We start from the raw sequence: 16,600 nt of genomic DNA, 5'->3' as shown, positions 1-16,600 counted from the left end.
ATGTTTCTATTTTCCATTGTACGGTGCATAAGCCTCTTCCCTTGTTTGTATGATTATTTTAGGCTGGCGGGTAAGCACCATTAATTGATCTCGTTGGTATGTCATGTGCATGTACTGTTTACCCTGACTGCTCATATCCATAAGTACCAGAGTCCTGTTTATCAGGGACATTCTGTATAGCTCAGTGGTTAGTGCGCTAGCCCCGCATGTGACGTCTGGGGTTCAAGTCCCTGCACAAGCAGTACATGTCCGGAGTTTTTACTCTGGTATATCTGCCTATGCGTGTCATGTTTCCATTTGTAATTTCATTTTTAATTGTGCTAGTGTGTGATGCATAATTCTTCTTTCCCCTGTATATTGATGAAAAATAGTTATTTTTGCCTCCAAAATTTTATGTGAATATCTGACAATGGGTACCTTGCTGCGTGTGGCGTGCGTGTTGGTATTTCACGCTGTATTTAATAACGTTTATTTACGACCTTAAAATCTCTACTAGCAAAATCCTCGAAAATAAAACCCTCATACAACTACATGTGAAACAAACAGTAGATTTTAAAGGGGCAATTGGCTATATCAGAAAATAAGCACACACCCCCTGTCGAGTAGTCAAGTTTCAATAAAATAAATGTCTGGATTACCAAATTTGCTTTCCTTAAACAATCCATACACCCTCTATGGAGTTACATTGCCTTAATTTTCCATGTAGGGAGTGCAAGTTTCAAATGGGGTTACCTGATGAATGGGTGACTCCATTTCAAATCTACACCCCCTGTATGAGAGATTAAGGTCATGTCTTCCATAGGGGTGTATGGATTTCAACTGAATAGCCCAACATAGTAGCATTTACCATGACAAAGGAAAGCAGAGGATACCTTACATCATAACAAGTTACATCACAATAGAGAGGGATCAAATGAACGACATGGCATTATTTTTCATAATTTTAAGTAGCTCAACCATACAAAGAGAACGCAGCAGCTTGGATGAAGTGAAAGCAACTTTCATCGTTGTTAGATGAGCGGGTTTGAAATTCTCGTGGACGGGCACTCAGCAGGTAAATGCATGGTGCTGCTCAGATATGATGATACTACCGTACCTTTCCCAAATGGTGGCACTCTTGACATTAAAATTGGAGAGGAAAAGCGTGAAAACAGGATGTAATGCTTTTGACTGGTCCGGAGAGTACTTGTGTGCGATCACACAGGAATACCACATTCGGATATATATCTGGCTGTGATTCCTACGAGTAAATTACTAGTTGCCTCTCACGCTTGGATTTGTTGTTCTTGTTTAAAGCACTTTGCTGTATTTTTGTTTTAATTCAATTTGATATATTTTCTTAATGAGAATCTCACTGTTCTAAGAATTTATTGTCCCCAAACAATCCTGCATCTCCTTATTCTTTCGTTCATCTGCAGATTCTGCAGCCTACTACATGTGGTACTTGACCATGTTGACTCAACCCCAGTAGTAGTGAGTGTGTTTAAAAAGCCTTTTTTTTAGGGGCATTTAATTTCTAGTAATTTACCTAACTGTCTTGGCTTATTTATAATTGGCAAAAACAAAATGAGATGCACAGCATGGTTTATTGATATACGAGGGTCATTCAAAAAGTTCTACCTGTTGGGTCATAACTTTTGTTTTGTAAAGGTAGCTACTTGAAAATTTGCATACATATAGTTCGTAATATCACCTACAGGTGGTGAAAAAATCATGTCAAGACCATTTTCAGATTTTTGTTGGTGACCTGAAAAACACAGTAAGATATGGTACACCGGAAACGGTGACGCATCTTTGGATAGTGCACTTGAAAACATGCGTGCAGCCAATGTACGAACTTCCCCTTAAACAAAAAACTCATATTAGTAACAATATAAATTGTGAATGAATATACACCTTACAGTCCAAAACATCATCTGTGACTGAAAAAGTAAAATTTTGATGGACAGAAATTACCCAGAATTCCAATTTTTAGAGGGATATCTTGTAACATCTCAGGTATTGATAATCAGCATAGTGTACATCCCTACAGCGTGACTTTTCTAGCTAAACGCTTTTAGATAAAATATAAAAGTTAAAGCTACTATTTTATAACACATTTTTCAGTCAAAAAGTATATTTAATTCCTTTGTGATCTATTGTGGTATTTTATTCCAAAAGAAAGCGACATAATGCCACCATTTTACACCATGTTTTATTAGAGTCAATATCTTCATAAACTGTGTTTGTGGTCATTTATAATAATTTTATTACACTGGCTATTTGTTCTATTAGTTTTGTGCATATTAATGTCCATCATTTTCAGTTTGTGGCAACTGTTTAACCAGTACATATAATTCTATAATTATTCTTGTGTTTTATACAGTTTTTACTGTATAACATGACCAAATGGAATAATTATGGGATCTTCAACACACTTTACTTGAGACGCCTTTGTAAATATTGTACATATTTTGACCGTTTCCGGTGAACCATATCTTACTGTGGTTTTCAGGTTACCAACAAAAATCTGAAAATGGTCTTGACATGAATTTTTCACCACCTGTAGGTGACATTGCGAACTATATGTATGCAAATTTTCAAGTAGCTACCTTTAACAAAACAAAAGTTATGAACCAACAGGTAGAACTTTTTGAATGACCCTCGTATAATGGCGTAAACTGCACAAGGCGCAGCACATAAGTTAGTAGCGCAATGCGCAATGTGTGACTGGAGCATGTGTAATGTGAATTTACGCAAGTGTTAAGTTGTAATTTTATTGATGCGCACAGTAACAAAAGCCAAATAATTTTCGCAGAACAAAGTATAGGGTAATGCCATTCAGGTGTATTTCAATTTTTCAAAATAGTGCTCAAAATTTTTTTCCCCCATCCAATATTGAATTGCAAACTTTTTGAACGTACGTAATCTATAGATGAAAAAAAGCAGCCCTTGCATACTGTACTATTTGCCAAGTTTTCCATGGGGGCTCCTGACCTCAATGATAGGCACATATCGCATGTGATCTGACATATGAATGGGTATAGGACTACACCTATAGTGACCAGTCCTCACTGGTGCAAAGGGCTGTTCCAGTTGAAAACCATACACCCCCTATGAAAGACATGACATTAATCTCCCACACCATGGGGTGGAGATTTCAAATGAAGTCACCCATTCAGGTAAATCCATTTCAAACTAACACTCCCTGTATGGAAGATTTTAAGCCACATCCTTCATATGGGTGTATGGATTTTAACTGGAATAGCCAAGCCAAATCCAATGGAATTACTGCACAAGTGGTAATTTCGGTGAGGATTTTATTGTCAGACAAGTTAGGTCCTGAATTTAACAACACACAAAAATATGAAATTTTGTTATAGTAACTAGAAACTAACATTGTTTCAAGGTATGAATTTTGTGGTACTGTATTCGCCCGAGTATAGTGCCCCCATTTTTCAAAAAATTCCAGAAATTGTAAAAAAAAAAAAAAAAAAAAAAAAAAATTTAGTTATTTATTTTTTTGGTTTGGGAGTGTCCCTGGACCTAGACCTAAATGCTAGGATCATTCATGGTTAACCTAAAAAACATGTCATACTCTATTAATGATTAAAAAAAATAAAATAATCAGACGAATACTGTAATATTAAACAACATGCACAATTTGTGTCCCCTTTGTAGGACATTTCATAAAATTCTGTACAAGTAACAAAATATGGTACTACTACACATGATGCTGGCATGTTGTTTATGTAATACATTCATGCATATCCCTCATGTCTATACACCCCATATGCTCCTTGATACAAACTACCACTCTTGAATAGTGAAAGCAGCAAATTTTGAAAATACTATGCCAAATATTCCAGTCAGATCAGACAAGTTTAATACACAAGCTTAAAAAACAACAAAAAATTATTCACTGTTGAAAAAGTGAAAGAGGCATTTGATAGAAAACTAATTGATTCCAGCTGTAATAAAACACTGGCAGCTATTGAAGAGGAAGCCCTGTTAGAGCTGTTCTTCCAGGGTGAACCAAACCAGCCTGGTTATCAAATTTAATCAGTGAAAAGGTTATCTCTGAATTTGACTGTGCTAATTGATACAATAATATGAAAACATCAATTAGCACCTGTCAAATTCAGAAATAACTTGTCACTGATAAATTTGATAACCATACAGGTTTGGTTCACCCCAGAAGAACTGCTCCGGTAGGACTTCCTCTTTAAAAGTATAATCAACTGTTATGACTAGTAGGACTGTTAGTACTTACTGAGATGTAGCCTTCCTGGTCAATAAGCAGGTTCTCTGGCTTGAGATCCCTATATATGAGGTCCAAGTAATGAAGATACTCAAATGCAAGGACTATCTGTGCTGCATAGAATCTTGAATGTGGTTCACTGGAAGAGAAGAATCATGTCAGAAATATCGGTCATCAGCATTTTCAAAAGTTAACCCCATGGACACTTCCAGGCGATTTACGATCTAAGAACTATTTTGATTGATTACAAAGAGGGCTATGCCATATAAGTCCTGTTCACATTTTGAGTTACACCTGGTGGTGTAAACATACGCTGACATTGATAAAAATTCCACAAATATTTTTGCTACTCCTACCGTGTGTCCACACATAGCCTACTCCTAGCACTACGCCGACCAGATCCACCAAGCATTCACTTCTGGTCGGCGTAAACACCGGCTCCACTTCCGGTGTTTCTGTGACCTTTTTCAATCACGCGATATGTAATTTCTTAGTTCCGACCAACAAAAGGTCAAACTTACACTGGGGGCCAGGCGTAGCAGCGTTCACATTGCAACTTACGCCTGGCGGAGGTTACACCCAGCTCGCTACTCCTGACTTTTGTCAGGAGTAAATCATCGGACGTACGCCTGGCGGAACTTACGCTGACCATCGTTCACACTGCCACTACTCCTGGCAGCACCTACCGCTACTCCTAGCAACTTGCGCCGATCAAGTTCCGCCGGAGTGTACGTCCGACAATGTGAACACAATTATATTGAGCCAATCAGAGATATGATAAGATTAATAGTCAGTTGGGCTGAAGGAGGGGGGGGGGTTATATCAGCATTTCAGGGTGGTCCGAAGATATATTAAACCCTGAAATGCTGATATTGCCCATTCATTTGTTCTTGGATAACACTATTTTAGAATATTTACGATAAAATGATTTTTACCTGAATCGACCAATTCTCCGTAGGTGAGAGAACATCTCACCCCCTCTAATAAATTCCAGCACCATGTACAAGTTGGAGTTGTCCTGAAACAAACCAAAGAAAAAATGAAAACAATTTTAAACATAAATAATTACAGAAATAAGGTTAAACTATGTGGCAAGTTAATTTTGAGAAAGGCTTTTTTTAACACAAATCTCCAAATACATAAATGACAGCCAGTGAAAAATTCACTGACCATCCAAGACTTGAACCTGGGACCTTCAGACCACTGGACTGATATTCTACCAACTGAGCCATTGAGTCAGATTTCAGAGAAGAGCAGTGCAGTGATGTTACCAGTCCTCTATCATCTTCTCATCTAAGTTGCTTAGAAAGTGGTTTTAGAAATCATTCTGAAATCGTATTCAAGTTGACAAAATAAAGTGTATGCACTTCAACTGGATTAGTGAAATGTTGCAGCGGTGGGAATATGCACAACAAAATTGAATACCTGAGCGGAAGAAGGGCCCAACTCCAATTTTTTACAAAAATGAGTAAGACCCAGCATTTTATTGCCAACAGATTGTTCTTCCTTGTGTGTGAAAGAAGGACTAAAATCCTCTCTCTAAATAGTCTTTCACATACACTTAATCATAGTTTTCAAGGAAGAAAGGTCCAACTCCATGGAGTTGGGCCCCTTCTTCCACAAATATTGGGTTAAAAGGAATTTTGTTCATCCATGAAATCTGCTTTCCACTACAATAAACTTTCTTGCTAAATATGACTAAATATGGATAATTACCAAATTTCTGTAGATATTTATAACACATCTGCTTACAGAACTGACACTTGCAGTATATTAGTGGAAGAAGGGCCCAACTCCAGCTCAGTATTAAATCCTGTACCGTTGTCATGGAAACATCATATATATAATTTCAAATGTATGTAATATTGTATGTTCATGTATTAAAGGTCCCCTGAAGATGAAAACATTCTGCCTAGATAAAACGTTTCCAAATATTAAGTTTTTTTTTTTTTTTTTAAAAACAGTTTTGATGGAGTTGGGCCTCTTCTTCATTTCAGGTATTCAATTACAACCCTGCTTTTGTCATGATGTCAAGTCATGTATCAGGGGCAAGTTGTCAATTTCCTGGTGAAAATTGTTTTAACAATTTTCACCAGGTAAACACTTGAAAGTGTTTACCTGGTCATTTGCAATTTTACACTAATTTATCCAAAAATCAAGGTGTTTACCGGGCTAAAAAGAAGATTCACATAATAATGCCCGGTAGAAGAACTTGGCCAGCCTGGTCAAAGCCATCTGGAGGGGCACTCTCTACCTCCTGCCTGATACGCTACTGCATCTACTGACCCTTTATACTGTACCAACAACCTACCACTACCTATGATGACTGGTCAACGGTCACATACATCATACAACAGATTGGGCTATTCCACCTGAAATCTACACATCTCCTATGGAAGATATGACCTTAATCTTTCAAACGGTGGGTGTTGACTTCAAATGGAGTCAGCCATTCAGGTAATTGAAATTTGAAATTCATACTCATGTCTTCCATGGGGGTATATGGATTTCAAAATGAATAGCCCATTGCCAGAAGACATCTAGCAAGACATAAAGTTGTCCTTTCTGGCTTTTTATAGAGGCAAAATAAAAAGGACTCTAACCTACTGTATTCCAGCCTGAACTAAATGCAATCATCAGCATTTCATTAGATAATTTAAAAGTCTAGTAGTAGTAAAGGACACATGACTCCTCCACTGGCATCAATAAACCTAAACAGCTGAGAAAAGTAACTCCTCATTCACAGCTACGACTAGCTTGCCTGCACTAGTGCCCCAAGAAAATATACAATGCATCTATGAGATGAGGTACAAGCTATACATGTTGGAAATCATACAATATATAATTTATTATACTTTCAATATTTCGAGTTAGTTTCATATGAGAGTTGCATGTATGACATGTTTTAAAAAAGGTCTCTAACCTTTCACATACTATTATATTTACAGCCTTAACTAAATTAGCTTTAACTAAATCCTCGACACCATTTCATTAAATAAGTTTGAGTCTACAGATACATGATTCCTCCGTGTCAATAATGAACAAACCTTTTAACAGCTGAGAAAAGAAACGCCTCATTCATGGCTATGACTAGCTAGTATGCCCAAGAAAATATACATTGTTGATGAGGCACAAGTTATCCATGTTGGAAATCATACAATAATACTGCGCACAAAATTGACACTAAAGCTAAATTACAAAATTAGTTATTTCAATATATTGGATAATTTTATATTTTGACATGAATGTATCTCATTCAGCACAATGCTGCTTTATCTCCTCATGTTATACCAATATGAATGGAAAAAGAGAGCATTTCAAAAGTGACAAATTGGGATATTTCTTCCTTCAGGGCAATTCCCACCAGCTTTTGTAACAGGCTCATTCCAGCGTGACAGATCAACAATCATCCCTGTGCTCATGTTATCGACACATGATTTCTAATTCAACACTGTCGGGGGGAAAATACTTGTAACAATCAACATGTGTCGAAATTTTCAACTTTCTGATGAAAACATGATCGTACGGTAAGCTTATTTGTACAAAATAGCATCTAAATTTCATTTCTTTTCTTTTTGATGTGTGCCGTGAAGTGTCAAAAAAGGACAATTTCTTCCGAAGTGTTGGATTTAGGGCCATATCGACGATAATACGACACATACAACAGTCAATAACAGGTCTAAAATCCACACTACCACCGTGGAAGATTTAGGTAATATCTGCTACAGGGGAGTATGAATTTCAAATGGAATTACCACATTTACCAACTAGATTTGAAACTCACCTTCACTCTGTGGATGAATCGGGTTAAAGCTTTCTCAGAGGGTGTATTGAATTCAAATGGAACTGCTTAATGTGTTCATTCCATTAGAAATTCATACTCCCAACGACCCAACCCCATGGATGATATTTCCAATATCTTACACAGAGGTAGTGTGGATTTAAAATGGAATATTTTAGCCCATTAAGACTCCATGTAGTGTACGGTATAGACATATGATTACATGATGTTCTTCTTGACTTCAATTTCCCATCAGCGGTATTGACTCACAACAATTTCTATAAATAGCATGCCGTACAGGCTTACTGAATATTCGGTTTCATATAAATGTTGGCGACCACGGCCCACATCTAACAAATTTTTATCTCATCTCGTAACTCTTTAACTGGTGTAATTTGAAGAATTTAATGTGCATGAATATCCACATAAACTATGCAATAAAGTGGAGCTCTCATTTTTTGGTGGCTTTGGTATACATGGGGGCAAATTGTAATGTGATATTTGCACCGAAGTAATGAAAAAATATATCCGCACTCCGCAGAATAACTTTTTACTTGAGTTATTGTTATAGAAGGTATTCAATACAATGTCACTGATGACAGAGTCATCCTCATTTAAATAAAATTCTGTCTTCCATTTAAGGTACCACAGGGCAATGATAATACAATAAAACAGGTATGAATGGTTGTGGAATCGATCTAGAGACCTGTCCCTCTGTCATCTCAAGCTATCTTAGAACTGTCCTCCAACATGGCTGCCATTTCAATTGTTATACTGTTCTGGTTGGTTTATTGCATACACTTTATACCAATTACGAAATGGCATTTGACCATTTCTTTACACATGAATCGGTTGCTACACCAGTGGATCCCAAGCAGTGGGTAACCAACCCCAAATGGGTCATAGGTGATCCCAAATGGATCATAGGTGACCCCAAATGGGCTATAGGTGACCCTAAAGGATCGGCGAGGTCAAAAAGACAATAGGGTTAATTTCAAGATTACCCAGAAATAAGGTTTGATATTAATTCTGATATTTTGATTCTGGCAATATTTTGTCAAGGGGTTGAGGGTCCGACTTGGGTTGCGTTTTCCGGTTTAGGCCAAGGAAAGTCGATTTTGAGTTTCCCGTCACCCGCCCTCACTTCATTTTCTGACCCTCACTTGAATTCATTATTGTGATTTTCCAAAAAATACCAATAAAAACTGGTTATATTTGCAAAAAAAAAATATGAATATCCTTTTATTTTTTGTGGAAAAATCAAAATCAAAACATACATTTTGCTGTCAACCTTGCAGACTCTTTGTATATACTTTTGAATCTCATTTGGGCTAAACATCCATCTTCAAGTGAGTGAGCGGCAAATAACAACACATTTTACATGCATGTTGGTCATATAATGAAAGGCAGACAAATAATGAATAATGAATAATGAAAAAGTTACCTCAATTGTTTTCAGAAATTATGTGACGGGAAACTCAAAATTGACTGTTAGGGGCCTTACGGGTGGATGGACCTTTCAAATATCTCCTAAAACGCAAACTCAAAGTTGATCGGGCCTGTAGACCAGTCCTGTCACTTAAACTAAAGGTTGTAAGTGTTTCATCAGTAATGCAAGCTGTTCAAGTGATGACCCCCTGAAAAACCAGGCCAGACCATATCTCTCATCATGAGCCACCCTGCAAATGTCATCCAGACCAGCGCACCCCAACATACACACTTACACTAAAACATACATGTACACATACGCAAACACCCCCACATCTGTGGATGAACAGTTTCTCAACCAAGTTCACCTCGTCTGTAGAATCAGGCCAGACAGAGGACAGCCTCTCAACAGTCGTTGCTCTTCAATTATGTCATCCGGAACATTACATCTAAAAGTGATTTCAACATCAACTGATAATAACCCCAAATCCTTTGAACGCAGCCTGTCACTTCCAAGTTGCAAATCTTGATTTGAAACACGTGTGACCTATCACACACAAAGAACCAGGCGTGATTTCAAATTCAACATGGTTTACATAAAAATTATGCAAACATGGTATGTGTCCATCCTTGATTGCGAGGTTTCAAACACATTCTATAGAGCTGCATCTATTTGAGTGCGATCATTATTTTCTGAGTGCTCATGTTTCATTAGAATATTACAAACTTCCAAAATAATCCTAAAGAACAAGAGACCATTTAGTATTTGGCACGCTTTTTGCACACATTCTGTAGATAAGAATTGATACAAAACTAACAAATTATAATGCAAAATTTCTTACTTTTAGTTAGTTGAAACTGGTCAGGACTACACACTCTTTTACTCATGTGAAAGCCAGGCGCTATTTGTTACGAGCCTAATGTAGACTAAATTGTGGTAATAACTCAATCATGACATACCGTACTAAAAAAGGGACACGCTGAAGAATCTGATGTCTTCAGAAAATAGTGTTAAGGTTCAAACTCATGTCTCGGTAGTCTAATAGAGTAAATTATGAGCATGTTATGTTCAACAGATAGCATCTGAGTAAATAAATGTCTTGTCTTATTAGCCAAATCATGACATACTGGTGTTGGATTTTTACTCTTCTTTAATCTAGGGTGTTTTGAATAATTTGCTATCTCCAGAAGATAGGATCACCAGATGTCATATGACTTGTTGTTCAAACTCAATTATGGTATGTTCGCCTTATGGTCTCTACTCAACAAGACTGGCTGATAAATTTGCAATCCTCGGGAGAGCAACTCTGGTAAATATTTAATGATTAAAACGCCTTGAGGTCTTCTTATTTACTCATATGAATCAAAGGATGCTATTTTCAGAACTTGGTGAATGAATGTGTATTATGGTTCAAACTCAAGTGATAGATTGTATTATTTGCTATCTTCAGAAGATAGCAGCTTGTTGAATATGTATTATGGTTCAAACTCATGATGATAAGATAGGTGGATTCAACACACAGGCTGTAATGAATTGGCTGTCTTCAGTAGATAGCATCTTGTCAAATGCACTGATGATGTAGCCTTTACTCTGCAAAGTACAGGCTGTTGAATTTGCTATCTTCAGAAGATAGCCACTTTGATCAACAAAAAGTAGCAAATATTTGCCGAAAATCATATAAAAACTAGAGCGGTTCTCGACTTGCGCGGTTCTCGACGCAAAGCGTCGGCCACAATGCCTCCACCTTGAGGCGTATCATTTGAACCGTGCAATTTCAACCCGAAATTTGGCTCTAAATGTTGAATGTACCCACCAAGTATCATGCCCATATGACAGTATTTACTAATTTGACCTCAGCTGACCCCTAGATGACCTTGGATGACCCCGAAATGACCTTCCAAAAATTAAACTTTAAATGTTGACTGTACCCACAAAGTTTCATGCCCATTCAACAGTTTGAAGTTATTTGACCTCAGATGACCCTGGGTGACCCCGGATGACCCCAAAATGGCCGTCCAAAAATTTGACTCCAAATGTTTATTGTACCCACCAAGTTTCATGCCCATACGACAGTTTTAAGTTATTTGACCTCAGATGACCTGTGGGTGACCTTGGATGACCCCAAAATGACCTTAAAAAAATTTGGTTCTAAATGTTTACAGTACCCACCAAGGTTCATGCCCATGTTTACAGTACTCATGCCCATATGATGGTTTTTGCTAATTTGACCTCAGATGACCCCTAGATGACCTTGGGTGACCTTGACCCACTAACCACACCTACTGGAATTTGAAGACCGCCAATGACCACCCCTCCACCAAATTGCATCACTATACATCTTACCAGTTGGCCCATATGACGGTTTTTGCTAATTTGACCTCTGATGACCCCTAGATGACCTTGAGTGACCTTGAACCACTAACCAAACCTACTGGCATGTGAAGACCGCCAATGACCATCCCTCCACCAAATTGCATCACTTTACATCTTACCAGTTCCGAGAAATTGGACCCGCAAGCTCGGACGGACGGACGGACGGACAGATGGACGGACAACCAGGAAACATAATACCTCAGGTGGAGGCATAATGATGTTACTGTAAACAGTTTTCATATTTCCTTTGTGACCACCTGAACTATTTTCCTTCTAAGAATTGAAGCTTTACCACTTGCAGGCTATGTTAGCACATCTATGCTAACTAATAAAGGTGCAAAAAAAAACTGAATTTTGATGATTTTTCAAATGAGCAAATGCTGAATAGGCCTTTAATGTGGAATTAATTAGCCATTTATAAAGAATCTGCTATCTACTGTAGACAGCAACATTTGCTACTATCTATTGTAGACAGCAACATTATATGTCACATTTTTCTTTGATCAATCAATGTATTTTAAAACAAAAATTTTTTAATTTGATGACTGGCATCTGCAAAAGACAAAATGAGGTCAACATATTATGCACAATCACAAGCTCAAACAAATGAGAAGATTGGTGTCAAAGCCCTTGTTGTATCTATAGATCAAAGCCAAAGTCGCAATATTGCTCTTGAAATTTCGGTCCACAATGTGAAACATTTTTGTAAATTTTTTAATCTAAAGTTCAGGTTTTCTATATGGTCGCATGTCATGAATTGGTCATCTTTTGTGTAACATAATGTAAAATGAAGAAAATATCACCAATTGTGATTCACTTCAACACAACTTTTAATTAATACATTTTAGACCATTAAAAGTATATATTTCTGGAAAGCTTATATTACAAGGATGCCAAATCAACAAAATATAACATCATAATACAGGGTGGGTAAGAAATATACAGGGTGGAACATGAACAAAATTAGCATCTTTCTTGTCACAGTAAACCCCATATTTTTCTTTTCTGAAAGCTATGCAGCTCAAAATAAATATGGATTCAGAAAGACATTTCATGGGCCCTTCAAACAAATTAGGAAGAAAGAATTTGGTATCCCTTGTGTTAAACATACAGGGTGGTCAAAAATTGTAAAATAATTTTACAATTTTTATGACATTAATCAATCAAAACTTTTTTCCTCCATTTCTGGCACTAAAACTAATAGCATAATTGAATTCCTCATCAAATTTCCTTAAAAATATGTGTACTTTTGAATAAGCAGGATGACTCGGGCCAAAGATGGGCCATTTTGAAATGTCAGAGCATTACGTGTACACTTTGTACAGTAACATATAGGGAAAACTGTCTTAATTAGCATTTAATTAGGCAATTAATTAGTTACATCTTTTGTTACAGTTGATCTACTATGAGGTAGATCTACAATCTAGGATGATATATGTGCAATTTGTGGTCCATGCTAGTTGTACTTTTTAAGATACAACGGTTTGAAGTTTGCCATATTTTCACAATTTTGTGTACAACCCTATGGGGCTCCCCCGCCCCGGCTCCCCCATTGACACATCTTACATATTGAAGTATAAATCTCAAAGTAGTTGTCCAATTGACTTGGGGTTATTTGTATTTGATAAAGAACATAATTATCTACAAAATGACACCAAACTTTCCACAATAGGTACTATACTTTTAGAATAAACCAAACTTGAAGTGTGAAAAAAGTGTTTTCATGTTACGGCTCCTCCATTTTTGGGTGACCAATTTGTGACATGCGACCATATAGATTTACACACTAACAGTGTTGAATTTCATATTTTTGCACACATGTTAAATTGTACTCCAGATTCACAGCTCAAGATCGTGCAAAAAAGCGTGAAAATTCACGTAGTACAAAAATGTCCATGTTTATGGTATCTACCCAAGTCCTCAGCAAATTGATGAACTGATATCTGATGCCACTTCTGCCATTGCAGCTGAACATCCACAATACTGCATGAGCAGATTTAGTGACACAGCAAGACGCACGACCCTGTGGTTATTGCCAATGGTGTCATAATCATCACAGCATCCTGACCCTACCCGGATCCTACGAATGAAACTATTTTAAACCGACGCTTACCCCCTACTTGGATGACCGATGAGTGAAACTATTTTAGTCCATGCATGCCCTACTTATATCAAGGACACTAGAACAGGTACAACGTGCCGATACTATATTAATTTGTGTATAGAAGTAGGACATAATGTGACCATTTCAAGGCCAAGCATGACAGTGAAAGATCAAAAGCGAACATCACATCAAGTTAATAATTATCACTTTAATACTGTAAATTATGTGAGCCAAGCATGTGATTATGAGCTATACATTGACAGCACTGTTTATTTAACTGTCTCCTATGCAGGGGTTTAGTGATTCGGAAATAAATCTAATTTCAAATTGATATCTCATGGCACTACAGCACAGAAGTGTCTCAACATAGCAAAGCCAAGAGAGTATAATTGGGCAAATTTCAAGCAAGGCTATTTTTAGCTGTGCTATACTTTATTTGGCTTATTTATAATTGGCAAAAAATCATACCATTGCAGATTTATTAGCATCATAAATTAGAATGACATGCACGCATTAACATAAATTGAATAATTTTTCGCCATTGAAGTAAGTACTAAGTGTATTAATAAATTGTACATATTTTTCATTGTTTTTAAAGTTAACAACAAAATTAATAATTTTCTGCGTAACATCATAACTGATAGTACCAGGCTTTAAAAACAACCATGTCATGTTGAGCATGTACATCACATTAAAGGTATGCATCCACAATTCCCTGTCTTCTGACATAAATAAATAAAAATGGTACATTTAAAAGCTGCTGCGTACGTTCGTTTCGTGAGGGGGGAAGAATGTATTACCCGTTGGATTTTTGCAAGCTCCTGAAACATAATATTTCTTAGCCTAATAATAAAATAAAAAATGCAGCATCAAAAAGGTCATTAGTACTCTGCTTTGACAAACCCAGCCAAGTGTAAGGAATACAAACCATCCGTAACATTTAACACGCTGGCTATTTTTAGTAAGTAAACCCCTGGTGTAACTGGATGCTGGTCTATCTCGGGCATCACGACAACCAGCACCAGCTGACACCTTACACTCTTCCTCCATACGGTGTTGTCAAGACCGGGTGGCCAGGAGGATGCACCTGATATGGCTGCCTTGTGTAAATTGTACAGAAAATGACTGCAATGATGGATCATGGTGGAAATCAAGGTGGCTACTACAGTATACTAGGATCCACAACATGCTGACCTTTGAAAATTTAGGTACAAAAACTCATACTCTGTAACTTTGAGGTCAAATTTTGCACTATGATTGTTTTATTGAGGTTATTGAACTATGCCACTGGGATGAGGTCATTGTAGTGAGTCCATAGTGCTACCTGCTGTAAGTTGCCATGTAGGCAACATTCACAGGGTTAGAACTTGTCAAGGGAAGTGGCAACAGTAAAAATGTTCACCAAGGTGTATACGGCAATAATTTTTTGGGGGCAAATGTTAGGTCTTCCACAAATGAGCAGGACAAACGCATCTATGCCCACAAACATTTTACTGCAATCCCACAAAATCTGATCTAATGGATCCCTCACAAACAAGGCCTTAGGTAGCCACCTTTGAATATGTTGGGTACAAAAACTCATACCCCACAATCTAAGGTCAAAGTTTGAGCTATGATTTCTAATAGGAGCTTTTGACCTTTGTCGCTGGAAATGAGGCCATTTTGGCTCATACTCGTAGTGCCTGCTTGATGCCGATTTGAGTCCTAACAAGTTAATTCCAAGATTCCAACACCCGCCCAAGCATCACTTTTTCATTTTGGCCAAAACTTTTATGAAACAGCAATTATCGGTAAATTAAGATAGGAATATCAAAAAATTTAACTCTCAATTTAAATGTCAGTCATGCCCTGCTGATGATTTCATCAGTTTGTCTTACTTGTCGGTAGGGGTAGATGTTGTAGTCAATAATGAAAAGGATTTCTTCTGGTGATTACAAAATTTGCCAATTTCTTTTCATTTAAAATAAAAACAAACTATTATACTCAAATTTGTTCTCAAATCTGTTGCAAAACGTCTGTAAAGTTGATCTACGCATTAATATTACTGTTTTGAAATCATCAATATGCAAGTATAATGAAATCAGAGATGAAAGTCCACTTTTGACAAAAGGCCTGAATAAGCCTGAAAACAGTGTAAAAATGACCACCACAAAGGCTGTAAAACATAAATCTGGACAACAAAAAAGCCTGAATTCAGGCAAAAGCCTCAAAACTTACATCCCTGGGAAATACAGTCAAATAATGAAAAGAATCGCCCCATCGCTCAAAAACAAAGTTTGACATGAAAAATTAACATCAAATTTCATTAGCCTCAGGCAGCTATTACAAACGCAATATTTTACCTCTCACTACATCATGCTATCTACATACTGCATCTCTTTCATTCACACATCATAAACTCTTAACCACGTAGCACGAGTCCACCTCGATAACGCACATACTACGGCTAGATCACACATTCGACACACCATCACAGCAGTGTTGCATACTTTGCATAGAGAACACAACCAGCATGAACAAGTGCTATGCGTGGACAACCGCATGTTGAACTCGCCGCTGATATTTCTCGTCCCAACCATGCCAGATGAACTTGATACCTGATCAACCAACAGCTGATAACATTTCTGGCTCGTTGGCAAATAGGATTAAAACAAGCAGTCAGGGTATGGGTGA

General features: G+C 37.2%; 1 protein-coding gene across 1 annotated transcript in view; it reads right to left on the bottom strand.

Moving 5' to 3' along the window:
* LOC140146187 (uncharacterized) overlaps positions 1-16,600 on the bottom strand; it is a 224,846-nt gene that overhangs the window by 35,611 nt on the left and 172,635 nt on the right. The window contains exons 13-14 of the mRNA XM_072167962.1: positions 5,176-5,258; positions 4,253-4,379 (exon numbers count right to left, since the gene is read on the bottom strand). Of these exons, the coding sequence (XP_072024063.1) occupies positions 4,253-4,379; positions 5,176-5,258 (210 nt within the window). The remainder of the gene's footprint in view (positions 1-4,252; positions 4,380-5,175; positions 5,259-16,600) is intronic.

Source organism: Amphiura filiformis, chromosome 2 (assembly GCF_039555335.1).
Source record: "Amphiura filiformis chromosome 2, Afil_fr2py, whole genome shotgun sequence".
In the NCBI taxonomy this organism is placed as follows: domain Eukaryota; kingdom Metazoa; phylum Echinodermata; class Ophiuroidea; order Amphilepidida; family Amphiuridae; genus Amphiura; species Amphiura filiformis.
Note: the sequence above shows the minus strand (reverse complement) of the source record. Positions and strands in the feature narration are given on the sequence as shown.